The sequence below is a fragment of the Zalophus californianus genome, chromosome 3, assembly GCF_009762305.2.
Source record: "Zalophus californianus isolate mZalCal1 chromosome 3, mZalCal1.pri.v2, whole genome shotgun sequence".
NCBI lineage: Eukaryota > Metazoa > Chordata > Mammalia > Carnivora > Otariidae > Zalophus > Zalophus californianus.
The window spans coordinates 75,811,299-75,835,874 of record NC_045597.1 but is presented as its reverse complement, the minus strand read 5'-3'; the positions used below and the strand labels follow the sequence as shown (position 1 = coordinate 75,835,874).

General features: G+C 45.2%; 1 protein-coding gene across 5 annotated transcripts in view; it reads left to right on the top strand.

Annotated features, from left to right (window-relative positions):
* Window positions 1-2,084: 2,084 nt before the first annotated feature.
* ATP8A2 (ATPase phospholipid transporting 8A2) overlaps window positions 2,085-24,576 on the top strand; it is a 581,949-nt gene continuing 559,457 nt past the window's right edge. For 3 of the 5 annotated variants that reach the window (XM_027591112.2, XM_027591113.2, XM_035726894.1), the window contains exon 1: window positions 2,526-2,778. In XM_027591112.2, the coding sequence (XP_027446913.1) occupies window positions 2,703-2,778 (76 nt within the window). In that variant the 5' untranslated portion in view covers window positions 2,526-2,702. Of the gene's footprint in view, window positions 2,217-2,525; window positions 2,779-24,576 lie in introns of those variants that run through there. The other 2 variants (XM_027591115.2, XM_027591114.2) reach the window with 1 other exon arrangement.

Genomic DNA, 24,576 nt, shown 5'->3' with positions numbered 1-24,576 from the left:
GTCATAGGGAAGAACTGCTTGAAAACCCTAGTTCCTTAGCATTGAAGTGTGCTGCTGAGAGAAGTGCAGTTTTCCTTCCTTGGAAATCTTAGGGGAAAACATGGTCAGCCTTTCTGCAGTCACACCATGAGGGGGGTGGGTTCTCTCTCTGGGAGACTGGGTCTGTTTTGGCTGATCTCACTGCTTAGGGAGGGGCCACACAGAATAGAGACGATGGAGACAGTTGGCTTTCAGGGAAAGAAAACTCTAATCCCCCCTTTTTTCTTCTACATCATCCCTTAGGACAAAAAGGGCTACTCTGACTTAGCTCAATGATATTTATCAATCCGTGCTAGGGGCTTGGTGCATCCTGCTCAGCCTGTCTTTTGAGGGATATTTTCTTCTGCAGGCTGCCTCTGTCACCTGACTTGTGAGTGCCTGGGGTGGTGACTCTAGAGAATTGAGACAAATGCTCTTTCTTAAGAAGTTCTTGAGTACTATAGGGTAGAGACAAAATAGGGTAGGGTAGGGTAGAGACAAAATACATTTCTCTGACTATCCCTGTTGCTCTGATTTTGCATTGTCCCTTCTTTATACAGGCTTCTGGGGTCTTCTTTGGTTCTAGCCTAGGTTGCCTCTGGCAAGGGTGAAAGCATTTCTCTGAGAGGTCAAGCACAGGTTATTGAATGATCCATATTGACATTTGGATTCCAAGACTAATAGTAAATAATGGTCATCAGCTAGCTTTTACCCTTTGTGCATGTGTTTCTTTAGAAGACCTCAAAGATGGGATTTAGGTCTAGATTCTGTGCTCAAAGCCCATACTTAACTAACTTCCCAGGAGAGATACCAGCCAGTCAGATCAGGGAAATTAGCCATGGCAGTCAATGAGAAAATGCAAGTTCAAGTGAGTCACCCATCTATGGCTCCTTGCACATCTTCAAAGTGGATCAACTGAACCTCAACACTGTACCAAGTTGTTAGAACAGTTTTGGTTATCAGAAGATGAATACAGAAACAGAAGTATCCCTTACCCCCCATCCATTTCATGATAAGGAAGCACAAAATCAGGGTAATAATGCACTGGGTCAGTCTATGGTGAGCAAGGCAATGTTCTATATTTAACATACTCAACTTCTTAAAAATTAAAAATAACGTCTATCTACTCTTTCTTTTCCCATCTGGTTATGGTGGAAACATTTTTCATCTTAAAATTTGGGGTTGAAAAAAATCATATTTTTCACTCAAGTCCTTTTCAGTTCTGCTTAGCCTTGTCATTGATAGAAAATTGAATCATTAGTGACAAAGTTTTTGACAAACTCACTGCTAGGATGAAGTGGCTTTAAGTTCACCCTCAGCAGCTATGAAGACCCACTGAGAAAACATCTCCCACCCTGAAGCTCAGATCAACAATTTTGAAAATTTTCTTTTTCCTCAACATCCTGCTGAAGACTCATTTCTTATCAGAAACACTTTTTTTTTTTTTTGAGGGCCCAGAAGAAACAGGCAGGGAATCCTACTTGAAGCTAAAGTTGCCAGTCTACTGTCCATCCCTTCCGCATTTTTTTCTAAGAAAATCTGGAGCAAAGACTAGCCAGTAGGAGCTTGAGGGGCTGCATGGTGTTTCCTCATGGGGCACCAATTCTTCCTGCTGAACTCTGTTCTTTTCCTCAGCCTCTGGTATTTATGCTAAATTTAGTGAATGATCACATCAATAAATGTAAGGTCAGACTCTACTTGAATCATTTTTCTCTTTTCATTCTGAGGTCAGAATTTCATCAGATATTAAATAGATTCAGCTTCCCCCCCCCCTTTGTGGAACTGTGCCCAGAAAGACCAAGCGCAGTTTAAACACTGATGAGTAAAAACAATAAAAAAATGGATCAAGTGACCTTGGACAAGTCACCTCACCTCTCATTGATTTTGTTTCCTATGGAAGAAGGTGTATATGTGTGTGTGTGTGTGTGTGTGTGTGTGTGTGTGTGTGTGTGTGTCGCGAGCTAAGTATTCCTAGGGGCTTCTTACAGTTTTAACATGCCACTAATTAGAATTCTAGGCGGGCTGGGGGTTAGGAGTCTGGATTTCTTTTCGTTCCAGGCCCTACACCTTAGAAATACCTGTTCCTTGAAGAACCGATACAGATCCCACCAAAACAGACACAGAACAGAAACCGAGAAAAGAAAGGCAAGTTTCTGAACGGTTTTCACGGAACACTTGCACCGCATGACAAGTGACAGGTAAAATAGGTAGCAGACTGGCACAGACAGAAAAGGGTACCCCAAGGCGCACCCGTCTCCTAGGAGAGCCCCCTAGAGCACCGATCCATGCCCCTTCCCCCTCCCCGCCTTCTCCGCCACCTAAAAGCCCCCAGTCCCGCTTAACGGTCCAGATTCTCCCAGCCGCGGCCGCAGCCCGCTCCTCCTCCCGCTCGGCTCCCCGCCGGAGGGCCGGACCCCTCCCCCGCCGCCGCCACCCGGCCAGCGGGGCCCGCAGCGCTGGCGTTCGCGGGCGCTGCCGCATTGGCCGGCGGCTGCGGCACGGACGGCGCAGCCTCCCCGGGCGGCGGCCGCGGCACAGGCACAGGCGCCGGCGCTCACGGCGGCCCCGCAGTCCGGTCTAGGAGCGCGCCCACCCATGGCCCTCGGGCCGTCGCCCCTGCGCCCAGCCCTGCGCGCAGCCAACGCCAATCGCCCGGGGGCCGCCTAGCCCCCGACTGGAGCGCGATGCCGAACACCTCCGGCCTGGACAGAGCTCTTAAGATGTCCCTGCCCCGAAGGTCGAGGATCCGCTCGTCCGTTGGTGAGAGGGGAGGGGCGCCCGGCGGGGGGGGGGGGGTCGGCGGGGCCAGGGCGCGGGCGCGCGGAGGGGAGCCACCGCCCCGCCCTCCGTCCGTCTCCCGCCGCGGGGGCCTGTCGGTGGCCGCAGGTTCCCGCGGCTCCGCAGCGGCCCGCACCTGAGGGGCGGGGCGGCCCAACACCTGCGCCGCCGGGAGGGAGCGGGGGCGTAGGAGACCCCAGTCCGCCCGCCGGGCCGGGGTGTGTGTGCGCGCGCTCGGTGTGTGTGCGTGTGCGTGCAAGCCGCGGCGCGCATGCCCGGCCGCCTCCACGCGGGGGTGCCCCGGCCTCCGCTCGGTGGGCTCAGAGACCGTCTGGCGTGTGCCCTGGCCCCGCGCGGTGTTTGCTGCAGAGCCTTAGGGAGCCAAAGGGTGGCAGAAACGTTTGTCGCTAGCTGGGCCCGCGGGCCTTGCTCGCGACCGCACGCACAGCCACCGCACACCCCACACTGCACTCAAGCGCCCGCGCGCAGGGACGCCAAACCTCTAAAGCCAAACACCCCCGTGCTTCAGACGCAGCCCCGCGGCCCCTCACGTCTAGACACTTGCATTTTGTTTCGTACAGAAATATTTAGAAACCCAAATCATGTTAAGCTGGATGTTCTGTGATTATGATCCACGACGGGTTACCTAGACCCTTAGATAATGAAACATGGAAAGGGAACTTGAGGAATGATTCGCTTCCCATTTCGGAACTGCCTGCAAGTTTGTAGATCATCTTCGATGGGAGGAAGGGACAGGGTTTGCAATTTGGGGATGGGGCACTTGTAATGTTTGTGAGATTTCTGTTGTTTTGATAAAATAGGCATATGAAAATAAACGACTTTCTATTTCTGTAGTTGAGTCATGTGACATGGAAAGAGCTATCAGGTCATTTCAACGACCAGTGTTTCTGAGTAACGTCAGGGCACCTTCAGATCCACCCGAGGAGAATCCCAGTGTGAAAGGATCGCGGGACTTAGGGCTGAGGCTACCCTGTGGGGAGTGCGGGCAGAAGCAGGGAGACCAACTGAGAGGGGACAGCTCTAATCCAGGTGCCAGATGGTACCTGTGGCAATGCTAGGGTGGACGGTGGGGGGGGGGGGGCGGGAGTGGGCATGTCCTCCATATGTTTGAAGGTAGACCCAACAGCATTTGTTCATGATTTGGATGTGAGGTTTCAGTAAAAGAATCAAAGCGGGGGGGGGGGGGGGGGGCGGCTAGGAGGAAAAAGAAAGTCGAAGAACGTGTCTCGCTCACCGAGATGGGGAAAACTGCAGAAAGACCAGGGCTCTCATTTGGGGGGGCGGGGGGGGCAGGAATTTGGTTTTGAAGTGCCTGCGAGAGAGCCCAGTAGAGATGTTTACATCTCTGAGCCTGGAGTTCAGGGGAGTGGTCTACAGCAGAGATATAAATTCAAGAGTCCTCAGCTCGGTGGCTCTGTGACAGAACGGTTAATAATTTTTGAATGAGGGGCCTGCATTTTCATTTTGCAGTGCGACCTGCCAATTATGTAACCAGTGTGTACAGACGTGGCCCAGAAGAGAAAGGTTCTTGGACAGAGGCCTGGGTACTGGACATTTCAAGGTCAGGGAGGTTAAGGCGACAGCCCCGGGGCTGAGAGAATGGCCAGCGAGGTCGGAGGAAAAGCCCAGAGCAGTGTCCTGAAGCTCAGTGAGCCCACTGTTCAGAAAGCAGGGGGGCTTATCTGTGCCCAGTGCTGCGGGGAGCTCGGGAACAGCGAGACCTGAGAAGAGTCCCTCATGGGAGGGCGCAGGTGGCCTTGCAGAGAGCTGTTTTTGTGTGAGCGTGGGCAAGAATGTCTATAGAACAGCTTCAGAGCAGGAGAGACGTAAGAGGATATCGGAAACCGCAAGTCCAGAAAACTCTTTTGGGTGAATTCTGTAGCAAAGGGGGAGAGAGCAAATTGAGTGGTAGCTGGAAGGGAAGATGTGAGTTCCAGAGAGGTTGTTCTATATTAAAACTAGTATTACAGGGGCGCCTGGGTGGCTCAGTCGTTAAGCGTCTGCCTTTGGCTCAGGTCATGATCCCAGGGTCCTGGATCGAGCCCAGCATCGAGCCCCGCATCGAGCCCCGCATCGAGCCCCGCATCGAGCCCCGCATCGAGCCCCGCATCGGGCTCCCCGCTTCGCCGCAAGCCCGCTTCTCCCTCTCCCACTCCCCCTGCTTGTGTTCCCTCTCTCGCTGTGTCTCTCTCTGTCGAATAAATAAATAAAAATCTTTAAAAAAATAAAATAAAACTAGTATTACAATCATTCAGTCGATGGTGTGAGTGTCAAAGTAAGGGGTTTTTAGGGAGAAAGGAGGGACAATGATCTGAGATCAACAACGAGGAGCAGGGTCATCGAAGCAGAGCAGTGAAGGTAAGAAGTCCAGAGGTGGAGGAGATGGGGCATTTGCTGCTGAAAGGCGGCAAGTTCCAGAAGACAGGAAGGTTCTAAGAGGTGGAGTCTCTGTGAAGAATTTGCATACGGTGTGAGGAAGAAGGGGGACCTGGATAATGTGGGCTTCGTGGGGACACTCCTGTGAATGAGGATGAAGGGACTGATAGGCTGTTTGGACGAGGACCAGGGCAGATGGAAGTGCTGGGACTGGGGGTATGGCGAGGGGAGGGCTGGTCGGTGCTGGAGGGATGGCCCAGGAGTGTCCCGAGCTCCGAAACCACTTCTTTCCAGTTGACAGACCTGTGCTGCCATCACGAGTGGGACGTTGCCATCAGCACAACCAGCGCGCAAAGCTTTGGGTACCTTTGTCACCCATTCTGCAAAATGGCTTCACTCCTTTTGGTCCTTTACTTCTCCACATGTATTTTTTTTTTTTTTAGATTTTTGATTTATTTATTTGACAGAGAGAGACGTCGAGAGAGGGAACACAAGCGCGGGGAGTGGGAGAGGGAGAAGCAGGCCTCCCGCCGAGTAGGGAGCCCGATGCGGGGCTCGATCCCAGGACCCCGGGATCATGACCTTCTGCTACACATGAGCAGAAGGCAGACGCCCAACGACTGAGCCACCCAGACGCCCCTCCATGTGTATTTTTAAAAGAACCTGTTTTAAAATGAAACAAAACAACATCCTTTTAGAATTTTGGTTAAATTTGCATTAAATTTACAGATTGGCCTGGAGAGAGTAGACATTTAAAAAAATGTCCTTTTAACCATAAATGTGGTTATTTCTCATCATTTCTATGTGTCTTCTTTTAGGTCTTTTATTAAAGAGGTATAATTTTCTCCATAGATTTCTATGCATTTTAAAAGGTTTATTCCTAGATACTTCTGTTATTAGAATGAATGGGGTTATTAAACATTACATTTTTAGTTGGGTTGTTGCTGATGTCTAGGAAAGCTATTGAATTTTTATGTTGTGTATCAACAACCTAGTGAACTGTCATAAATTTTCAAAGTTTCGGATTCTCTTAATTTTTTTTGTGTAGACATCCTCATTATCTGCAAATAATAATTTCATTTCTTCCTCTATAATTGTTATACCTCATAATATTTTTCTTATTTGATGATATTTGCTAGTACTGCCAATAAAAAGTTTAACCAGAGTGCCGTTCTTGCTTTGCTCCTAGAATATTAAAGGGAATGCTTCCAGGATTTCATGTGCAGGGTGATATTTGCTGTTGCAGTTGGTACCTGCTCTGTATTACTCTAAGGAAGCACTGTGCTCTTCCTACCCAGTTCTTCATTTAGGGCAGAGGCGGATTTATTGTGCATATTAAGATAATCATAAGGGACCAGCAAAATACTTAAAGATACCTGGGTAGTTGTCAGGTCTTTCCCTTTCCTCTCTGGATTTTTGTGTTCATTAAAAGTGAATTGCAGCCCATGCATCAGAATGGCTATTAATAAAAACTAGTGACATCAGCAAATGCTTGCAAGGATGCAGAAAGCTGGATCACTCCTGCGTGGTTGCTGGGAATGTAAAATGGCACAGCCACTCGGGAAGGTTTGGCAGTTTTTTTTCTTTTCTTTTCTTTTCTTTCTTTTTTCTTTTTTCTTTTCTTTTCTTTTTTCTAAATTGAAGTAATGTTGACCCAGTGTTCCATTAGTTTTGTGTGTACAACATAGTGATTGGCCATTTCTGAATGTTATGCTGTGCTCACCACAAGTGTGGCTACCGACTGTCAGCATTCAGTGCTACACACTCTATTCCCTATGCTGTACCTCTTGTCCCCCCGACTTATTCATTCCATAACTGGAAGCCTGTACCTCATCCATTTTGTCCATCTCCCCCTCCCCTCCCCTCCTCTCCCACTCCCCTCCCCTCCCCTCCCCTCCCCTCCTCTCCCCTCTGGCAATCACCAGTTTGTTCTCTGGATTTAGGATCTGTTTCTGCTGTTTTTGTTTGTTTTGTTTTTTAGATTCCACATTTAAATAAGATAATATGGTATTTGTGTTTGTCTGACTGCTTTCACTGAGCCGAATACCCTCTAGGTCGATCGATGTTGTAGCAAATGGCAAGATTCCATTCATTTTATGGCTGAGTATATTCCATTGTGTATATAGACCACATCTTCTTTATCCATTTCAATGATCAATGCACAATTATCAATGGACAATTAGGTTGCTTCCATGTCTTGACCATTGTAAATAATGTTGCAGTGAACCTGGGAATGTTGCAGTGAACCTGGGGGTGCTTATAACTTTTTGAATTAGTGTTTTTGTTTTCTTTGGGTGAATACCCAGTAGTGAAATTACTGGATCATATATCATTTCTATTTTTAATTTTGGGGGGAACATTCATACTTTTTTTCCACAGGGGCTGCCCCAATCTACATTCCCACCAACAGTGCACTAGAGCTCACCAACACTTGTTAGTTCTTGTCTTTTTTATATGAGCCATTCTGACAGGTGTGAGGTGACATCTCATTGTGGTTTTGATTTGCATTTCCCTGTGATGAGTGATGTTGAGCATCTTTTCATGTGTCTGTTGGCCATCTGGATGTTTTCTTTGGAAAAATGTCTGTTCATATCTTCTGCTCATTTTTAATTGGACTTCTTTTGGTGTTGAATTGTATAAACTCTTCATACATTTTGGGTATGGTAGTTTCTTAGAAAGCTGAACAGCAACTGTCATTTGATACAGCATTTGTAGTCCTGAGCACTGATTTTGGAGAAATGGAAACGTATCTTTACACAAAAACTTATACATGAATATCCGTAGCAGCTCTATTCATTTAGCCAAAATTTGGATGTCCTTTGATAGCTGAAAGGATAAACAAGCTGTGGTACATCCACACCATGGACTACTACTCAGAAATAAAAAGGAACCAACTACTGGCGTACACAACAACTTGGATGAGTCTCCAGGGAGTTGTGCTGAGTAAAAAAAAAAAAAAAGTCCAAGTGCAATCCCAAAGGCTACACATCATCTTATCCTATTTATACAACATTCATGAAATGGCAAACTTGTAGAAAGGGAGAACAAATTAGTGCTTGCCAGGAGAGAAGGAGGTGTGGGGGTGAGAAGGATAGGTGGGTGACACGAGGGAGCCTTGTGTGGATAGAGATGTTCTGTGTCCTGACTTAGCCAACATCAGTATCCTGGTTGTGATATTGTGCTGTAGTTTTATAAGGCGTTTCCATGGGGGGAAGCTGGGTTAAGGGTGCACAAAATCTACTTTTCTTACAACTGCATGTGGATCTAAAATGATCTCAAAATAAAAAGTTTAGTGGGAAAAAAAAGTTAAACCATCGTAATTTTTATCAAAAGAAAATAGTCATCATATTTCAGGTCGGTAATGTACTCTCAGTTCAAGACATTTGAGTGATAATATTATAATTTGAGTGATAAAGCAATTAAATTGTTTACCACCTGTTTCTGTAACACGGCAGAACCTCTGGTTTGAGAAGCTTTTGCTTGGCCCATTAGCTGCTGTTTGATGTCTCTTGGTAGGGTCTGGGGCAGGGGTGAACTCAGACCTTGGTGCACTTTCCTAAAATTATTCTCATTTTATTAATAAACTCACAGTGAAAGGATCAAAGACCACCATCTGCCTCAAGATTATGTGCTCAGCTGCATACTATTTAGGCAAATACTTCTGGGATTATTATTTTTTGCTTATGAGATATCTTTGACTCCTTCCTTAATCTAGATGTTCAGTGGTACTTCTGCAAATTCTACCTTTCTCCAAATATATATTCTGTGTTAGTGTCTCAGATATTTTACCAGGTGGTGGGAATGAGAAGACTAATAAGGGGTGGTCCCCCTGCCTATACAGAGCTTACGGTTGGCTCAAGATCGAGCCTTTCAGTCCAGGAAGGGAGACAGGGAGGAACTGGAGTTGTTGACTTTGACAAATATATGCTGAGTGCCTCCTGTGTGCCAGGCACTGCCCCTGGGGCTGGAGAAGGAGCGGCGAGCAGAGCAGGTGTACCCTCGTGGAGCCTTTGGTCTCACGGCTGGTTACAAGCCACGGGGTTAGTGCTCTCAACTCTCTTATCCTGACTCGCTCTGACACTCATGGACAGTGACACTCGTGGATGGTGATGCTCCAGAACAGTGCACACAGATGAACAGTGAAGTGGGTGTGTGGGGGGGTGGAGGTAAGGAGAGAGGACCGAAAGGAAGGGGAGTTGTTGTTTATAGACTATAGTTGTCAACAGTATCTCGGGACGAAGCGTCCTCCCTATCTTATTAAGTTTAGGGGTTTGGCTTAAATGATACAAGATTAGCAATGAAGAGCTGGTGGGCAGTAAGCATACAGAGCGAATACAGAACCCGGAGGAGAACACATCTGCCAGAAACTGTCCCTAGTGTCCTCCTCCAGATTCCACGTTGGGCCCATTCATCTCTTCTGTCCTCTCCTGGTCAGCAAAGGTGTTTTTCGTGGTGTTTTGTTTAAAAAGCGTTCCTACACGGACTTTGGTTTCCGGCAACAATGTGCCCCAAGCTTCAAGGGGGTAAGTAGGAAACGGAGGGCAGTTGAAAGTGGAAAGAGCTCTCCTGTTAGAACGTGAAGGTGTGTTGGAAGTCAGAGCTGGTGTATGGAACTCAGAACATGCAGATCATGATCTGCTGAGTGAGGAGGCACGAGCCCCTCGCCTGAGGCTGGCAGGCAGCTCCTTCAGCACCCGAGTGCCCACTGTGGGAACGTGAAAACCCTCGGGGTCGTTTTGACTGAAGATGCACTTTCAGTACACTTAAACAAGGAAGTGGTCACAAGATGTATTACTTACAAATCCCAGAAATGGGGTTGGGGTGCAGTGAGCTCGGGGAGGGGCAGCCCTTTATCCCAGGTCATGAGTGAACAGGAGACAGAGAACAGGGTACAAGCACCTTTTATTTCAAAGGTGGTCGGGGTGGAGGGCACTAGCTTTTCCCGACCTTAACTCTAAGTGGTTATTTTTAAAAGGCACCTTGGGACAAGCAAAGTGGGAACTGATGGTGCCTTCCTAAACTCAAGTCCACCTCTACATGCCCGGAGCCTGGGTACGAGTCGGCTTGTCATACTGTAAAATACCTAGGCAGCAACTCAGAAACATAAGTGTTTGTCCTCACAAAGGGCTGGATGACGTCTCAGAAATGGCTTCATCCTCCAGTTTCACAGAGGAGGAAAACAATTCAGAGACATTCCTTGCTTGCTGCTTAGTGTCCAGCAGGACCAGCGAATCCCCGAGCCCAGGGTGCTTTGGGCCCCCTCCAACGCGCCTGGTTCAAAATCACACCCAAGTTGAATGGAACACGTTCTGTTTTTGTCTTCTGTTCCTCAGATGGAAATACATAAAGAGCTGGGCCAAATTTGCCCTGCTTCTGTTTTCTGTGGCATCTATCCTGTGGGTACTCAATAAATAAAGCTCTGACTGAGCTCTGTCATGGATTAATTTTTGAACTTGATCTAACGGTCTAGATTATGTTTGGAAGTTTCTTTCTGGCGGTAGACATCAGGGTTAAAACACCTAGCTTTGGGATTGGAGAGAATTGGATCCAATTCTGTATGACATTGGCAAGCTTCCTTTATTTCTATTACAGATGTGGATGAAAATCAATTTTGTACTTCACGGGGTGGTTGTGATTAGTGAGTAATGTGTATAAGAATGCGGGCATTAATTATTTGATACATTAAGAGAACTTTGTGATGTAATCAAACTTATATTGACAATATGTCAGATCTTTCTCATGCTGCCCATCATCATTCAAAGTAAACTCCTGCACCCAGATACTTACCCTGCAAGCCAGCAGGATTGGCGAAAACTTCACTTGTCATTATTTCCCCCCTCTAAATCTCATGAGGAGGCCTAACTCGGAGTCATTATTGGAGCATTAAAACATTCTTTGCATGTCATTATCCAGGTGTATGTGATCACCCACCAAACGCTTTGATGATAGAGAATTCATCCTCCAGTGTCTCTGGAGGCTCTCACCTTTGGTTCATTTGTCCTGCCTTCAAGGGCCTTTTTTACCCTACAGGTAGCCAGTAAGCCCCTCAGTTGATGGCTTCGCTTGCTTAATAATTGGTTTTCCTTTTACAGTGGATGTTTCATCTTAAACCCTTCTCTGACAGAGGTTCCGGCTAGACCAAAGCGTTAAATTAAAATTATTCTCTAAAAACGTTTTCAAATGGTTATGGGAGGGTGTGTATAGAACACCTTTAAAGATGAGTTTCTGCCTTTCCTCCTTGGATCTTTACATTTACTAAATATAACCCCTGGTCAATACAACACTGGGTACAAGATATTATTTACATCCACTTAGGCCAGTAAAAGCGCACAGGGCAAATGTTAACAACCATTAAGAAAGACTAAAAATAGAAGTGATCTCATATCCATGCCCTGGGAGTTTTTCCCCATCATTAAGGGCAAACACAGGAGCAAGACCTGGGAGAGAGCCCTTGCCAGGATAGAGCACCAAGGAAGCAGGGATGGTTAGTGGCTCACGCAAAATACCCTGACAGCCCATAGGGACACAGTCACACATGGATACCTGTGTCTGCCTGCAAAGATGTGTTCATAAGAGTGCATGAATAATATTGTTCATTCATCCACAGTGATTGGGGAGGGCTCACTGTGTCAATATACCATAGATGGTTGTGTATGTGTGCTGTGTGTGTGTGCACATACTGTTTATGTGTGTCTCTTGCTCTGACAGCTCATCTCTTTGCTCACTGTCTGTAAGAATCAGAATCTGATATAGCATCACATTTCTCCCTAAAAAGTGATCTAATCCTGATTAACTTTGATTTAGAGGTTTTACATTTGCAAGGAAGTTTTCCAGTCTTTTGTAATCGTATGCCAAATAATAAGCAAATGTCACATTTCACACATTTTGGTGAAGTGTTTGGGTGCTGCTTCTCCCTCTTCTATCTCTGGAGATACTGTGTTAGCTGCAATCAGCACTGAGGCTCCAGGATTACTGTAAATATTTTAAGTACATTACTGAGACTGGTCATATGGGAAACGAGGGTAAGCAAATACTCCATGGAGGAAGGACCTCTCTACTCGGACATTTGGAATCTCATTCCAGATCCTAAGTTCAGGGAGCGTGGCTTTCTTCACTGGCCTTAAATGATGCCTGCATATCACAGAGATGCTCATTCACATTCAGAGGGAGAAAACCATGGACTGCTGCTGAGCTGTTCGGCTTCGTGCTCCACAGGATCAGCCTCTTATGAACTATTTTTAGCCACATAACGATTATCCTTATTTAAGGCTCTTTTCCATTTTCTTTTTGTTTTCTTTATTCTAAGGCACTGAGGAAACAGAACTTTGGTTTTACGACTACAGAATTTTTATCTTTGGACCCCCAAAGAGGTAGTTACTGTTTATCTAGCAAACGAAGTGACCTTTTTTGTCCTCTGAAATCTCTGGAGCCTCGCTCAGCAGCTGAGTTTAACTGACCAGATTGTGAAGGGTGTACGATAGCGTGCAGTGTTTCTGTTGTGCCCCCTGCCTCCCAGTCCCTTCCCCAGATTATCCGCGCTGTGCACTGGCGCTGGCGAGAATATTAGAAATACGCTCTCTGGATCCTCTCCTCGTTCATGTTTGTGTTAACCCTTCCTGATGCTTGGAAATGCGTCTATTCAACTCTCTTGAACTCTTCCACTGTCTAATTTTCAGATGTTCGGGTGTGGGCCAGTGTTCTGGAAGGGAAGGCACCAGTGTGGGCCAGCGATTGAGAGGAACTTCGGTAAAAATAAATTGGGCTGGGTGTAAACACAAGGGAAAGATCGCAAATGCAGTGCACGGTTAGGGGCTATTAGAATATTCTGGGTGAGAAATAATGAGGGCCTGGGCCAGGGCAACACCAGAGAGGGACTGACTGTGGGAAGTGCAGCTGAGTTGGAATCGACAAGGTGCAGAGATGGAACCAGGCAAGTGGAGAAGTCTGTCCATCTTTGGCTGCTCACTATTTGTCCTTTAGAGCCCAGATCCTTTGCAGAGAGTCAGCAACAGTCAGAGTCAGACATTATTGAAGTCGAAGGTGACTTTCTAGATTTCTGCGGTCCCAGATGGCTACTGAGCACCCGAGGTATGAGTCAGACTTAGCCGTGCTGAAAGTGTAGAAAGCACACTGGAGTTTGAAGACTCACTATGGAAAAAGAATCTGAGCCATCTCATTAGTAATGCTTTATGTTTTTTATATATTGAAATAATATTTTGGATAGGTCAAGTTAAATAAAATATATTCCAATTATTTTCTGTTTCTTTTTACCTTTTTTTTAGTGTGGCTACTAGAAAATGAAAGACAGTGTATACAGCTTGGATGACTGCATAGATGATGTTGTCCAAACATTTGTGATGTTGGACATCCATTGACTATTCATAGAATTGCAGACTTTTGGAAATAAAATTGTCTAGGAGCCCAATACCCTCCTTCCTAGGGGAGGAAACCAAGGCTGTGGAGGGTTATATTCTGCAACTTGCCCAGCATTCCAGGGGTAGTGACAGCCCAGAGCCTGTGTCTTTCCACTCTTCCAATATTCTTTTCAGGGTTATTTTGTCTTTCTTTTACACTGGGTGAAAATCTCTCTTGGACACAATCTATGCAGTCCACCTTAAGTTTATTCTGAAAATTAACTGGCTCATGGTACAGTAGGCCCCCCCGCCATGTCTTCAGTTTTGCTTTGGGTAATTTCAGTCACCAGCAGTCAAAATGCCCTCTGGAAACAATGATCCTCATTCTGGCCAATCGACGGAGGGTCAGTAGTAGCCTAACCCTACGTCACAACGCCTGTGTCACCGACCTCACTTTGTCTCATCATGTGGGCATTTTATCACCCCACGTCATCACAAGAAGAAGGGGGAGTGCAGTGTAAGAAGATATTTTGAGGGAGAGGCCACATTCCCCTCACTTTTATTATAGTATATTGTTGTTACATTGGTCTGTTTATTAGTAGTTATTAATCTCTTACTGTGCCTAATTTATAAATTTAACTTATCACAACGGTGTATGTATGTATAGGAACACCATAGTATACATAGGGCTCAGTGCTATCCACAGTTTCAGGCATCCACTGGAGGTGTTGGAACATGTCTTTGTGGATGGGGGCGGTTACTGTACTGCACAATTCTGTTGTATTTCTCTGAACCTAACGTCTAATAAAACCTACTTGCTTGAGTGTTTGTCGTCTGAGATCATCAGTCAGTATTTGCAGAGAGGATCTTCAAATATTACGCACCTGCACTTTATGATTAAATGAACTTTTGGCCACATGCTGCGCGGTCTAGAGCGATCCGCTGGCAAATCTTACCCGCCCGCAGGACAGCCTCCTTTACAACCAGTGGGCGTTCTCAGTATAGATCTCCTCTTCCCAGAGGCCAATCAGTAATTAGAGTTGAGTTTTTTAAAGATACACATTTTAAAAATGTTTCCCTCTTAGTGTATATTTTCTTCATAACTTTCTCAAAAGGGTGTCCCCCAGAAATGGAGAAAGTAAACACAAAAGAAAAAAATAATCCAAGGGCTGTGTTCAAACACCATTAGGCTATGAGTGGCACTGAGTCTTGTTGAGAAGACAAAGTAGGTTTTATTACCAGGGGATTAAGCTGGGCTTTTGAGATTGTTCCTGTACTTTGAGTTTTTAGGAATTTCTTTTAACATTGATGAGATTATGGGCTGTGATACTATACAGGCTTGGTAACTGAGATGATATTTGTGTTGTTAGCAGTCTGATTATCTTGTACCAGTGGCGTGTGGTTGTTTTGCTTTAGGGGTAAGATTTTTTTTTTAAGATTTTTATTTATTTATTTGACAGAAAGAGCACAAGCAGGGGGAGCAGCAGAGGGAGAGGGAGAAGCAGACTCCTTGCTGAGCGGGGAGCCCGATGTGGGGCTCGATCCCAGGACCCTGGGATCATGACCTGGGCAGAAGGCAGACACTTAACTGGCTCAGCCACCCAGGTGTGCCTAGGGGTATGATTTGACTCAGTCTGTGAGTCTGTGTAACGGACAGCTCTGTTGTCTGTCGTCTCTGATATATTTCAGTAGAGGTCTTGGCTTTATGAGCATGGCTGGAGAGCATGACTGAAGATACCCTGGGTAGGAGAGGTAGTCCATAGTTCCAAGGCTGCCATTCAGGCTCTTTCATTGACAGGATATACCAGGGCAATGCCAGCAGTATGGTGCTGAGGCAGAGGAGAGGACATCTTGGATGTGGTGACGGCTCTGCCAACTCTCAACTTGGTGCTGTGACGTCACACCGTGAGGTCAGCTCTGTAGTGTTGCACCGTGACAAATGCATAATGGCATGCACCCACCATCACAGTATCTGTCACTGACACACAGTACTGTCACTGCCTTACAGGGTTTGTCCTCCCCTGACTCCTCCCCTGGCTACCGCTGATCTTTTTACTGTCTCCATAGTTCTGCCTTTTCCAGAATATCATTTGGTTGGAATCCTATAGGATGTAGCCTTCTCAGATTGGCTTCTTTCACTTAGTGATATGCATGTAAGATTCGTCCATGCCTTTTCATGGCTTGATAGCTAATTTTTTTTTTTTGAATCCCTGAGTAATATTCTGTTGTCTGGATGTACCACAGTTTATTTATCCTTTAAGCTACTGAAGGACATCTTGGTTGCTTCCAAGTTTTGGCAATTATGAATAAGCCTGCTGTAAACATCTGTGTGCAGGTTTGTGTGTGGACATAAGTTTTCAACTTCTTTGGGTAAACTAGATCATATAATGATCTAGTTTATTTATTTTATATTATTTATTTATATTAAATATAGAGTATATTTAATTTTGTAAGAAACTGCCAAACTGTCTTCCAGAGTGGTGGTAGCATTTTACATTCTCACCAGCAGTGACTAAGAGTTCCTGCTGCTCCACATCCTCACCAGCATTTGGTGTCCTCAGTGTTTTGGATTCAAGCCATTCTAATTGCTGTTTTAATTTGCAGATCCTTAATGACGCATGATGTGGAGCATTTTTTCATATGCTTATCTGACTATCTGCATATCTTCTTTGGTGAAGCACCTATTCACATCTTTTGCCCATTTGTAACTCAGGTTATGTGTTTTCTTATTGTTGAGTTTGAAGAGTTCTTTGTAAATTTTTGATACAAGTTCTTTATCAGGTATGTTTTGCAAATATCTTCTCCCAGTCTGTGTCTTGTCTTTCACTCTCTAAGTGTCTTTCCCAGACCACTTTAATTTTAACAAAATCCAACTTATCAATATTTACTTTCATAGATTATGCTCTTGTTTCAAGTTTTCTCTCAATATTTTTCCTTAGCTTTTTGAAACATACTATGTGTAAACTTATTTTTCTAGAGGGTATTTTAATTTGCAAATTACACATACTATTTTTTTCCCCCTGACAGAGGCACCTGTACCCTTTTCCTCTCCACCCTGAGCCTGCGGACAAAAAAAAGACAAAAACCTTGGCGGTTTGACTCCCTCCCCCACTCCCTTCTCTGCTGAAATCCCCTGTGTTGGCTCCAGAGCGTAGCTAACCGGTGGTATTTACTGCTTTCTTTGCTCAGCAGCCTTCCTTATGTGCCATTCCGCATGTTGGGGTAGATCCCTTAGGATCTCCTAGTGACCATCTGTGAGTGTAAACGGATTCTTCCTGTCGCCGAAAATGCTTTTATGTCATCCTCCCTGTTAAGCGATAGTTTTGCTGAATACAGAGTTCTAGACTCAAAACTCTGTTCCTTCAGCACTTTAGGGAGATCGCTTCGTTATCTTCCCGTACCCAGATTTGCTGACGGGAATCTATGTCCATCTGATTCTTGTTCCTTTGCCGTGAAGCTGTTTTCCTTTTTGATTAGATTTTAATGATATATGTGTCCTTGATGTTCTCAAGTTTCAGTGTGATGGTCTAAGTATTTTCTTCTCCCCATCAAATGCTCAGCACTGGAGGGCCTTTCCATCTGAGAATGCTGGCTTTCTTTTGGGGGACGGTTTTCATCTGGTGCTGTCAGTCACCTGCTGTGTCCCCCCATCCCCATCCTCCCCCTTCCTACCCGCAACTTCCTCCACATGGCTGTTGGCACTTCTGTCTCTCCCTGCAGGTTCCTTAATTGGTTTTATACTCCTTACCCCTTAATGCCCCATTTTGGTATCATTGCTTGGTGTTACCTTTTAGTTCACTAATGCACTCTTCAGCTTTGGCTTTTCTTTTTTCTCCTTAGTTTAAATATCTGTGGACTTTTTATTTCAACAGCTATGTGATTTCTTTCATGGTCTCTAACTGATTCTTTTTTCAGAACAGTCTAGTATCACATAAGATATTGAACACTCTCCTTTCCTGGAGGATGTGAATTACACGTTTCAGTCTTTTTCTGATGGTTTTATCATTGGAGTGTGAGTTCTTTTTGTCCTTTTCATGCTGTTCATGCACTTAAAGTACCTTGTGATTCCAGAACTCATTTTTTTTTTTTTTCAGTTGAGGGTCCCTGGAGGGGGCAAAGCAGAGCTGCAGGGAGTGTCTGCACTGTCTTCAGTGAGTGCAGGACACATCACACACACACACAAACTCACACACACACACAAACACACACACACACACACACACACACACACGCATGCTACCAAGTGGGCTGCCTCCGTGGGTGGTGTGCTGAGCCTCTTTGCTCCTCATTCTTTACACATGAACAGCTCTGTGTCCCATGAACAGGGGAGGCTCTCTCCAAAGAAAAAGTATTGGTCAGTTTCCAAAGGGCCCATGTGTCCGTGGTTTAACCCTCGCCAGGTGTCCTACGGGACCACAGTAGCTGGGCGAGTTGTCTATCGTGCTCTCTCTTTTGCTGCCGAAGGGAAGCCACCACAGTACTCTATTTTCATTTGGTCTGTGCTGTAGTTTAGGCTGAACCCAGTCCTGACTTCAGGCAGGGATGCAGCCCAGATGACTCCAGTCCGACCTGCTTCTGAGTTCTGACCCTTACACATCCTCACTGGGTGTCCATGGGGAAGTTAGTTACCTGACTCCATCAGCCCCTCTTTCCTCATCCATAAAATGCAGGTGATCATAATACCCACCTTGCTGATTACTGAGACCTTGAACAGGATAACCTAGGGAGCACCTACCACTATCTGAAACTTAATGTTACTCATTAGTTATTATAAAATTAATAATTAAAAACAGTGACATAAAATGCTACTGTAATTATTTCGAGAGTAATATGCTAGGGATATAGGGCTCTGACCCTCCTCCATTTTATTTGGTCCATAAGTAGATTGTTAACTTTTCTCCACTTAATATGACCTCTATATGGATACCAAAGTCTTTGTCTGGAAAGTCAAATGCCAGTTGTAGTGGGCTTAACTTTTTTCTTTTTAAAGATATATTTATTTTAGGGCGCCTGGGTGGCTCAGTCATTAAGCGTCTGCCTTCGGCTCAGGTCATGATCCCAGGGGCCTGGGATCGAGTCCCGCATCGGGCTCCCTGCTCCTTGGGAGCCTGCCTCTCCCTCTGCCTCTCTCTCTCTCTCTCTCTCTCTGTCTCTCATGAATAAATAAATAAAATCTTTTTAAAAAATAAAGGTATATTTATTTTAGAGAGAGAGAGTGCGCGAGAGCTCATGAGCAGGGGGAGGGGCAGAGGGAGAGGGAGAGAGAGTATTTCAAGCAGGCTCCCTGCTCAGCGGGGAGCCTGATGCAGCGCTCCATCTCCTGACAGGAGATCATGACCTGAGCTGAAATCAAGAGTCGGATGCCTAACCAACTGAGCCACCCAGGCTTCCCCATCGTGGGCTTAATTTTTAAAGAGCATTACAAAATTCTCGTATCAGCAAATGCATTGGAGAATTTGTCTCTTCTTGTGAAACAAGCCAATTTTCCGCCTGATGAGGGTGCTTTGGTAAACTTAGAGGAATAGTGACCATGCAGAGCCCTGCTACCCAACCTCCCTGTGCCCACATTGGCCACTGGAAGGGATATGGGCATGCCGAGTTGGCACCATTGCAGACTTGTACTTCTTAACTGAAACTGTGCTATGCTGAGTAGTAGTTTGCGCACTAATAAGGATGGATGGTTTTTCTCTTGGAATGCAAATTGTCATTTCCTCTCATCACTAAACATGGAAGGTGTGACAACCTCATACACTCCAGATTCTGAAACAATTTAATGGTGTCTCTTTTTTTTTTTTTCAACCTTGATTTCTGCCACAGAGCACATCTTTCCGGGACCTTCTGGCTTCTCAGCTGATCTTGTAAATACAACATTGAATCACTTTTTCTCTGGACTCTCAGGGGAAAATGTTCCCACTCCTTTAGCATTGGAAATAAAGAGAACAGGCTCATTCTGTGCTTGGAACTAAGGCACTGAACAACTCAAGAAAACATTGCCGAGGTGGTCAGAGCCTAGAGAGCATTGAGAATTTCTCAGGGGAGGGTAAGCGCCACGAACCTCCAGCTGTGTGTTTTAGCAGGAATTAAAATTGTGCAGATGGTTCTGTGTGGCAGAGTCTAAATGAACCTGTTGTTTCCACATCTTAAACTTTTCTTTTCCCTTTTTTGTTTATATGTATTCATTTCTAAACACTTGCCTCTGCTTTTGTAGGTCACCCTGAGGTGGGCTGTGGGTCACATGTATGTTGTACATTGGCTTTAGCACTTTTCTGCTCTGGGAGGTGAAGCCCTGAGCAGGTGGAGAGAGAGATGTTGGGCCAAGCCCTGGGGGTGTTCACCATGCTTCAGGTGGGTGGGCGTTGAGTGTTTGTGCACACCTTCACAGCCTTGGTACGTCACTGTTCTCTAAAATGAGTATAAATAAAAACCTTTTCACCAAGTTACTACTGAAGTACCTGAAACAGCACTTAGAGCTAAAACTTCCTAAAACTCTAATGGTAATTTTATAGTTATACAAGTTTTTGTAGGGCGCCTGGGTGGCTCAGTCGGTTGAGCGTCTGCCTTTGGCTCAGGTCATGATCCCAGGGTCCTGGTATTGAGTCCCGCTTCCGGCTCCCTGCTCAGTTGGGGGGGAGGGGGGCAGGGTGTCTGCTTCTCCCTCTCCCTCTGCCCACCACTCCCCATACTTGTGCTCTCTCTCTGTCAGATAAATAAATAAAATCTTAAAAAAAAGAAAAAGTTTTTGTAAATGAGAAAAATGTAATAATAGATGCTTCTTTTCTTTAACTTTAAAGTATTTATATGTATTAAATACAATGTAAATGTTTCTCTATATTAAAATTTTTTTCTCTTTATTAATATTATTAAATATTTTTGTGGTCCCAGTTGTTCTGGTAGAGACATTGTTGTGATATCTTTCTCAGTGTGAGAATGCAGAGGGGAAGGCAGGCAGGCAGAAAGTGTCCTGCCTCAGGGACAAGGTGGAAAACTCGCTGGAGGGTAGGTCAAGGACTAGGTGGTGCCCCGCGGGTAGGAGAGGGGGAGGGGCGGCCTGGACATGGGAGCAGCTGCATGGCGGGGGGTTGGGTGGAAGGAAAAGCGCCCACAAAGGTGAGCGTGGGAAGTGTGCTTAAAGGAAATGCTGCTCTACCTGTTTGATGGGAAATAGATTCACCGAGGTGGCCACGAGAGATCTGAGAGGAAACCAGTTAAGAGTGAGGGCAGGGGCGCCAGGGTGGCTCAGTCGGTTAAGCCTCTGCTTTCAGCTCAGGTCACGATCCCCCTCTCTCTCTGCTCCTCTCCCCCTGCTTGTGCGCACTCTCCAATAAATAAATAAATAAATAAATAAAATCTTAAAAAAAAAAGAGCGAGGGCAAAGCTCTGCAATGTGAAAGAACAGCATTCTGCTGCTAACGTGGGGTTAAATGAGCACAGGACAAACTACTTGCCTCCCATCACAGACTAATTCCCTTTAAAAGGGTGTGATAAGACAATTTAATTAGGATAGCAGCTCTTCATGAAATTTGAGGGAATACAGGGAGAGAAGTGGCCATTGTTTTATTTTCAGTTACTGAAAATAGGCAAGTTTGGAAATTGGAAATCTCAGCATTTTAGATGTAAGGAGAATGAAATAGAAATTGTTGGATTTTGTAATGTTACAAATACAGGAATGTGATTTTGTAGTGTCTGATAAACTCTGGGCTTAATTGAGGTCAGTAATCATGGGAAAGGAGGTAGCAGCACCTAGTCCAAGCACTTTCTGGGAAGCATCCTCCACCTGCTCTAGGTTCATGTGGAAATCTTCGGTCTCATTATCTTATGTCAGTGATGAATCAACCAGAGAGCTCCTGGGGGTGAAATATACGAATGATGTAGAAGATCTGAGCCGCTGTGGGAAAAGTGGTGATGAACAGAAATAGGCATCGGTGAGCCTCTTTATCATACTCAAGTTTGGATCGAAGAAGTCCACAAAATTACTTCACCTAGCTGGTTTTCACTGGAAATCAACAAATAATAATAATAATTATTTTTTAAAGATTTTATTTATTTGACAGAGACAGAGACAGAGACAGCGAGAGCAGGAACACAAGCAGGGGGAGTGGGCGAGGGAGAAGCAGGCCTCCCACCGAGCAGAGAGCCCGATGCGGGGCTCGATCCCAGGACCCTGGGATCATGACCTGAGCCGAAGGCAGGCGCTCAATGACTGAGCCACCCAGGCGCCCCTCAACAAATAATTATTGAACCTTTCTCACTTATAATGTGTCAAGCAGTGATCTGGATACTTTGTGGCTGAAGGAGGCATGATACTACATAGTTCTGTTTCCAAGGAATTTACCATCTGGTTGGGGAGATAAGACCTGGACATGTAAAAAGCAGGTAATAAAAATAAATAATATTTCAAGACAATAATAGAAGAGGTGCCCATAGGGCATGAGTGAGTTATGAGGATGATAAATGGACACTTGAAGCAGAGCTTTTCAGAGCAGGACTTGAGTGAGGTTTTTTTATTTTTTGGCTTTGTTAAAAGTCAGGGTAATTGGGCGTCTGGGTGGCTCAGTCGTTAAGTGTCTGCCTTTGGCTCAGGTCATGATCCCAGGGTCCTGGGATCGAACCCCGCATCGGGCTCCCTGCTCGGCGGGGAGGCTGCTTCTCCCTCTCCCACTCCCCCTGCTGTGTTCCCTCTCTCGCTGTGTCTCTCTGTCAAATAAATAAAAAAAATCTTAAAAAAAAAAAGTCAGAGTAATTAAGGTATGATTTCCATACAGTGAAATTCACACTTTTTAGGTGTGTAGCCTGGCTTGATGACTTTGACAAGTGCATACAGCTGAGTGCCGTCTTGACACAGACCATTTTCATCACCCCCGAGTTTCTCCCCTGTCCTTTTGTGGCCAGTTCCCTCCCGGGTCCCAGCTGCTGACAGCTACTGGTCTGATTTCTGTCCTTGTAGTTTTGCTTTTTTCAGGATGTCAGACAAATGGAATAATATGTATTGCATTCTTTTGTGTTTGGCTTCTTTTGGTTTCTGCTTTTGAGCTTCATCCATGTCCTTTGTATGGCTGACTAGCATTTTATTGTATGGATGTACCGCCATTTGTTTATCCTTTTACCCATTTCCTTGAGTTAGGTTTCAAAGGACGGGCAGATCTAGATGGAGGTGGTAGTGGGGAGAGGACAGGGCAGCTCAGAGGTAGAGTGGCATGAGTTAGAACAGAATGAGTTTCTCAGTTGTATCCTGAGTCTGGGCAGAACCAGTAAATCAGAGAGGAAGCCTCTTGATAGGAGGATCTATCTGCATTTTTATTATCGATAAGTCCAGCTTAAGCCTTTCTTCCCCCTTTGTAACTAACTAGCAGTAATTTCTCCCTGCCCTGGACACCTATTATTCTGTCCATCTTTGCCCATCTATTTGTCTATCCATCCATCCATCATTTATCCATCCATTCTCCCATCATCTATTTATTTATTCTGTTCATTCATCACTCAGCCTTCAAAGTGCCAGGCACTGAGTTATGATCAGGTTAAGCAAATTAAAAATCATAACCCCTGCCCCCTGGAAGTCCTTAGTCTAGTGGAGGACATAACAGGAACATCAATAATTAGCAAAGACACTTATATAATGATTTCAATTGTTATTTAACTTTCGATGTGGGTCCTTTTGGGCAGGAAGATCACCTTACCCTCCATTTTGGAGCCTTGAATATCCTGAGATAGTTGAAGCCGTTTAGATTAGTTTTGGTCTTTGGGAAAGAGACAGAACCGACCAGTATCGATGTTTACATTTTTGCCCTTGTAGGATGCCATACAGAAGAAACTTTGGCCCAGGTGGGGACCCTGAGCAGGCTGTTTTAGCAGGTGTGGGGCTCAGGGAAAGTCACAGCTGACAGCAGTTATATTTTACTTGCTACCTATTTGTGGCTGAGAAAATCGTTTGAAAAATGCCAATGAGCCAGTCTATCGTAATATTACAATAGTTAAGCCCATGAGTTAAAAAAAATAAAACCATCAAATTCCATTGCATGGAGGTGGATGGACAAAGGCAACCAGGAAGTCCCCGGGTTCACTCATGTAGTGCTGAGCCCGGGCAGTGGGAGGTGTAGTTAGGCTTACGCCCCACCATGGCGGGCGTTGGTGTGGCTCCAGTGATTGATGGTAAGCCTCACACTGGCAGGTGTCTGACACTCCAGTCAGAAGAAAATACTATTGCTTTTCCACCTACTGTGCCTTTCCTTTGTACATCTGCCCAGGTCCCTCCAGACCCAAATGTCCCCTCCTCCATGGAGCCCTTCATGGTTAATCAAGATGAATGAGCTTTTCTTTCCCTAAGCCACCCTGGCATTTTATGCTCACCACTTTTGAATTCTTGTATACTTTTTTTTTTAACCTTCTCAGAATTATTTACATACTTTTTTTATTAGACACTTTCATGGGTGTGTTTCTCACTGTGGGGTTCCGTTTTCTTTTTTAAGATGTAAAAAAAATTTTTTTAAGTAATCTCTCCACCTAATGTGGGGCTCGAATTTACAACCCTGAGATAGAGTCGTATGCTCTACTGACTGAGCCTGCCAGGAGCCCCTGGGGTTTCTTTTCTTAATAAATTATTTACTTTGGAATAATTTCAGAATTACAGAAAAGTTGCAAAGATAATACAGGGTTTGGTATGTCCACTGGAAAATAAAAGCCAACTTCAAAGTAGGTTAGTAAATGCTTTATACGCTATCTTTCCTAGGATGATAGCCCAGGAGACAGTATCTCAGATTGCTCTGTAAGACCTGCTCCAAAGCTTGTTGGTTTATAGGGGATTATTTACAAAAAGCCAAAGGGGTGTATGTGCTTGTCTGCGGTTCTCCAGAGCATGGTTGCACGTCACAGGGTTTGCTCGCTTGTGGAAATTAAGGCTTACTGATTTCCATGTAGATGCGTGAGAGACCCGTAGGTCCTCTTAACACATTATGTTTCTTCCATATCTAATTGTTCAAAAATATTGCCTGTGTGTCTCCCCTCAACTGGTGTTCTGGTTCTTGTTGTTGTTGGT